Genomic DNA, 6,304 nt, shown 5'->3' on the forward strand with positions numbered 1-6,304 from the left:
TTAAATTTTATTAATTTTTAATTTCAGGTTTGTTTTAGATATTTTAGTTTTATAGTATTTATACCTTTAATATGTCTCAATTCATATTTATATATGTATATTTAATAATGATTATTATATGTATGAATACGGATATTTGTTTTATTTCCGTTTTTTACTTTTATTTTATATTTGTTTTTATGTTTTTTTTTTGCTTGTTTAATAAAATATTACATTTATTTAACTATATATGACTAATATTAAAGTAATACAATTCATAGATGCGCTAACTCTTTTTGCTTTTGTTTTTAGTTTGCCTATGGTTGGTATTTATTTAGTTTGCTCAACATTTACTTATTTGTATAGTTGTTTCTGAACCAAACGCACAAATTTCTAAAATATTTATCTAGATTGTTGCGCGTAAAATATTATTAAGATAGCATGAAACGTGAGAAGTACGATGATAAAATTTACTACAAAGACACATGAAATATTCAATAATTTTTTAGTAACTTAAGCCAATTTTTTTGTTAATTAATATTGTAATTTAAAAGACATTTTACGAAGTTTAGTTATAAAATTAAATTTTTTTTCCAGACTTCATATCTATTTAACTTAAGGAAAATTTCACTTGCACAAATGGAATGCAAAAATTTCGTAACGAGAACAATTGGATAAGAGATTGTGTCATTATTGGACAAATTAACAGATTATCAACTTTAAACAAAAAATTATATGTACAAATAGAAATTAAGTATGCATTTATATTTAGGAAAGTAGCAACGAATCAAGTTTAACCATTCTCATTACTTTAACCATCCGAAAAGTTAATATGTATATGATGAAACATTTTAGCAAGCTATAAGTAAATAAATATTAAAACCAGTGAAGGCGTTGTCTAACGGAGTTGACAGAGATCTTTCTATTTCTGCGCCAGGGATGTCACTACGAATTGCACTACAACTGCAAGTTCGCACTTCAACCGTTTACATTTTGAAGACATTTAACTTAAAAGAGGCACTTGCACTATATAACTAATACACACGTATGCACATATATAGTATGCAGTGAACGCAGCTGATCGGCAGGACAGCCTGGTTTTGTCGGTTGTTCTGTTTTTCTTTCTGAATGGCATTTGTCAACTTCTTCTCTGTGCAACGCTTCCAATGGTTTGCTTGATTTTGCAGTCATATCTACGCTATCACACATTGCTGTCTGTGCCCACGGCGCCTGTAAAGGAGAACGGTTGTGCATTATTCACAATGCTGGCGCGATCGTTCGTTGCGACGCCCGTGGGTGTGCCCGCGAAGCCGGAATTCACAGCTGCTTGACGCATTTCATCGGCGGAAGCCCTAATTTAGTGAGAAAAAAATGATATTAAAAATCGCACGAAAATTTGATATGTATAAAATAATATTTTAACTAAAACAGAGAAAAGATTTTATAAAAGAATTTTCAATATTTCGCTAAACACAGATTACGTTTACAATTAAATACGTATATAGAATAGAAAATGAAAAGCTCTGAACTATAAGAGAATATTAAAAATGTAAAGCCAAAAATAATTAGCGGGAAAATCGGATTTTGGTCTCTGTGCCCTTCATTTTCTACTTATTTTCTTCAGCTGTTTCAATGCTTACAATACTTTTGAGTTTTGTAGATTTAGAAAATAAGTATTCACTGTGAAGAAGGAAAAAATGAAAGGTGGGCTAAGGGATAAATGCATTTATTGGTTTTAGAAGTAAAAAACGGTGTTATTTTAAGTTTATAACTTGGAAATGTGTAAGCACAAGTCTATATTTATATTCGAATTATTTGTTAGTATTATCTAAGTTTATCTTCAACCTAATAGTTTTCCTAATTTGGCAATGCTTATATTTTGCAAATGATTATAAAATAACAAAAAACAACAGTTAATATCTAGATCACTAATTAAACTTATGCATTTCTATTTTTTTAAACTATTTTCAAAGTACAAATATTGATAAATATAAAATAGTAATACACTAAATAAACAAAATTAATTGTCAAACTTTCATAACAAGTTTCAACAATGTTTTCCACTTCATTCGTTCATGGTATGGAACTAAAGTATGTTTCTGTAGATAACACTAAGAAAAGAGGGAAAATAAATTTCTGTAATCTCTATTTTTACTAAGTACACATATTGCAAGAGATTATTAACGAAATTAAGAGCGTGCAAAAAAGATTTGATTTACTTGATGGCACTGATAGTTAAATTAAAAAAAAAAATGTAAAGCCATATATATATATATAACTACTCCCATGGAACTATAAAGCAAAGATAATAAAGAAATTTGGTAACATTTATATATAGAGTGCCGTATAATAAAATATTGTTGTGTGAAACTACAATAAAAACTAGAGTTTTTAAAAACAAAATTGCGATAATTGCCTTTTAGTCTGACAAAATGTTGACCGTTACATGGATATCGCTGACATCTTCAATTGATGATTTGTAAAGTTTCTGTATTTAAGTGTTTTTGTGTGGTGTATATTTGGCAGTATATTCAACATCTCTGTACTGTATTCGCAACTGTGTACCGCCAGCTTTTGTTTGACTACCAAGTGTTTTTTACGTTGCTGCGTGCTGCCTTCCGAGGACTAAAGCAAATCTTAATACTTTTTATTTGTTTTCAATGAGCACTTTCATATTCTGCATGCTCATAGGCTTGAGTCTTTGAATATTTATGTCAAAGCAAATTTTAATACACCTAAATTAAAACCTACACACTAACTGTTTTGTTGAATATTATTAATAATTGCTATATTAAGAAATTTACTTTATGAACATTTCAGTAAACACAACTAGATATTTGATTAAAGAGTATTTGAAAAGATCAAACGAAGATATAAATTTTATTTGAAACTTCGAAAAACTAACGTAACTCAGTAAATAGCTTTTATAGGCTTGTAAGTGCTTAATTTTGAAGGAAAAGCTTATCTGAAAAGTTAAGCTATAGCTCAGTTATGTCATCTAAAATATACTATATGCAAATAGTGCAAATACAGTGACAAATTTCCGAAGAAAAATAAACAGAGAATCAATTTAACAACTCATTTGTAAATAAATGATTAAGATGAAATATTGTGGTATATCCAAAAATTCTTCACAAAAATACCGTTGAACATGTTATTAGAGTTAGTTGCCTTAATTTGTGTTTAAACTCATGCCAATACATGTACATATGTGACCTGGTCTACGGAAAGGGGGCTTAGGTGTCAAAAAATCAATTTTCACTTTTTAGTTGATTCGGATGGAAGATGAAAACTAGTTTTCGCACGTTAGCTCCCTTTTCGTAGACCAGGTCACATGTACATATAATATAGTCGCATATGAATTAAAATTATATTTTCCAACACACATTAACTGTATTTTTCACTTTTAATTTATTTATAATTTACAATACTTTAATACTTGCTTTTATTGATAAGTTTATGAACAACACACCAAAACCTTAAAACGCTCTTCCAAGTAACGACGCAAATTCTTAGCACTATAATATTAATATTTCTCTTATCTTTTGTTTACATATGTATTATTTTTGCTTTTATTTTCTTTCATATTGTGTGCTATGTATATGTATGTACAGCATTATTACACATGTACTCGTTTATTGCTGCTTTCGGAGATCATTTAGTAGGCGCAGATATAGCATATAACAACAACAATTTTATTCAAATTGATCTTCCTCAACATTTGTAAATATGTTTATATAACAACTACTATTTATAAATGGAATGTTGTTGTCAACTGAGTATCGTATTTAAGGTAATAATGGTTTTGTATTAACTACGAATGTACATATTTAAACTGATACACATACATATGTATATTATATTCTTATGCTTCTGTTTGTATAGCTTAACTTTCAGAGAACCAAACGACAACAAAAAAAAAAACACATTTCCTGCTGCAAAATTTCAGTTTATGCTGTTGTACACTTGTTTCATTTCGCCTTACTACACTATCTTTTAGTTTAAGTAAATTGTTCATCTGGTGGGGCAAGTGACTATTTGAATTTTTAGACTCCATGTCTCAATAGTTGTGAGTTTCAAAGGAAACGTCAGAATTATTGGCAAACTAAATGAAATATTTTGAAGACTGATTTGCAGCGTGCACGAATGAGCATTTCTAAGTTTTGTTGGAACGAATTGTTTATGTGGGACGCCAGACATCTGGATCCTCCATTAGTGTGATATGTTGGTCGGTGCCCATTTGCATTTGGCCACCGTCTGGTGGCATTTGTGTGGGTGATGTTGCGGCTGCAGCCATATCCTCGCGCGATGCTCTAATAGAGCGCATTCGTTGTTGCATAACATACAAAAAATTTAGTTGAGCAATATTTTCAAATAAGGCATATATAAGGACGAGTCACGGAATTGTTTGCGACAAAAATAAAACAAGGACATTTAGAAGGAAATAGAAATAGAGGAATAGAGAACAAAGAGAAACATACATGTAATTAGTGGATTAGCGCTTGAAAATTTTTTAAAAGTGTTGAACCTAATGGCGTGGTGCTTAAGCAGTACGTCACATTTCAGTTTACTCTTTAACCTTTTTTGGTTACTAGCCCCTAAACATATATTTGCAATACATTTTTATTGTGTCAATATTTTCTCCTTTCAAGTTTGAAGTTATAATAACTTTGAATATAAATGTTAGATGAGTCGACAGATGTTTTTAAAAGAGACCGTTAACTCTTGTTTTCTTTCCAAATCAAAAATTAGTTAAAAGTGTTAAAAACGCAGTAGAAAAATGTTAAGTTACACAGAAAACTGCATAATGAAATAAAATCCAGTTAGTACACCACATATAAATCAAAGAGATTTTTCATATCCAAATTTAGATCAGAAAGTACGCCGGATCAGCTTGTAGTTAAATAAACAACATTAAACTTTTACAATACATGGCGCGATACAAATTCAAATAATGACATATACCAAACCAAAAACATTGTTACAACTTCAAACTTGAATTTTCTACACATAGCTGTATCCTTTTTCTTTTTTTCTTAGCATCATTAAAGAAAACATAATTATGATATGAAAAATTTTATTACTTACTTTTTGCCCAATCCCATGAGGCCATATATCACGCCTGTTCCGAATACAAGACCACATGCAAAAATACTACCCAGTCCTGGACACAAAATGATGGGAGGTATAGCAATTCTGTCGAAAATAAAATATCATAAGAGAAGAACTCAAACAAAATAATTGGATAAAATACATATTTACTTAAGTATATTTAGAAAGCACATACTTACGCGCAATAGAAGGCGGCACGATTCCATAATGGACGTGCATCTACTTTATTTGAAATATCGCTTACATATTCTATACAGAAAAAGCAACAAGGCGCTTCCAGTGCCATCACTACAAATCCGACCACCATTTGTATGATGCCCGAGATGAGGCAGGAAACGTTGAGCAGTAGAATGCCGACGACATTCCATAATCCAAATAGTATGCAGACTAAAAACGGAAATAACAACGTCAATATGCATATACATATAAATGGATTTACAACAATGAAAGCAATTTATTAGGCTATTTACGTCCGAACCAAAGCAGAATTACCGCCGATTTGACTGAAAATTGGTGGGGAGATAGCTTAGAGCCAAGGGTCAGACAAAGGCTTATGTTAAAAATCAAAACAATTTCTATATAAAAATTATATTTCAAATCATAAGCATCTGTTCAACATTCAAGTCAGAATCATTTCGAAATTTTTTTTTCTTCCAAAACACAGTTTCTGCCATGATACATTGATTTTTTTTTACATAATTCCCAAAACTTCTTCACTACCTGGCACAAATTTCTCAAATTAGTTGCTTTTCGTTAGAAACACGCTTTTTCATATCGGTCGTGAGGGTTTTTATGGAATTGAGGTAAGGAAACTGCATAGATTGAGGCTTAACCCAAACTCCGTTGACTCCACTATCACTTCTTTGCGCACTTGATGATGTGTTTCGGATCATTATCGTGCTGGTATACCACATAAATGTTATATTCTCTCAGGCATGTGGTAACATTACCTCATCTAATATTCTTCTTCCTCTTGATTGGCGTAGTCACCGCTTACGCGATTATAGCCGAGTTAACAACCGCGCGCCAGTCGTTTCTTCTTTTCGCTACGTGGCGCCAATTGAATATTCCAAGCACAGCCAGGTCCTTCTCAACCTGGTCCTTCCAACGGAGTGGAGGTCTTCCTCTTCCTCTGCTTCCTCCGGCGGGTACAGCGTCGAATACTTTCAGAGCTGGAGTGTTTTCGTCCATTCGGACAACATGACCTAGCCAG

General features: G+C 31.5%; 1 protein-coding gene across 2 annotated transcripts in view; it reads right to left on the reverse strand.

Moving 5' to 3' along the window:
• Positions 1-279: 279 nt before the first annotated feature.
• Positions 280-6,304, reverse strand: part of LOC108975954 (calcium channel flower) — a 19,157-nt gene continuing 13,132 nt past the window's right edge. Inside the window, exons 3-5 of one of the 2 annotated variants that reach the window (XM_018944803.1) lie at positions 5,271-5,478; positions 5,068-5,175; positions 280-1,331 (exon numbers count right to left, since the gene is read on the reverse strand). In XM_018944803.1, the coding sequence (XP_018800348.1) occupies positions 1,181-1,331; positions 5,068-5,175; positions 5,271-5,478 (467 nt within the window). In that variant the 3' untranslated portion in view covers positions 280-1,180. Of the gene's footprint in view, positions 1,332-3,371; positions 4,293-5,067; positions 5,176-5,270; positions 5,479-6,304 lie in introns of those variants that run through there. The other variant, XM_018944804.1, reaches the window with a different exon arrangement.

The sequence above is a fragment of the Bactrocera latifrons genome, unplaced genomic scaffold (genome assembly GCF_001853355.1).
Source record: "Bactrocera latifrons isolate USDA-ARS-PBARC rearing strain unplaced genomic scaffold, ASM185335v1 scaffold_70, whole genome shotgun sequence".
In the NCBI taxonomy this organism is placed as follows: domain Eukaryota; kingdom Metazoa; phylum Arthropoda; class Insecta; order Diptera; family Tephritidae; genus Bactrocera; species Bactrocera latifrons.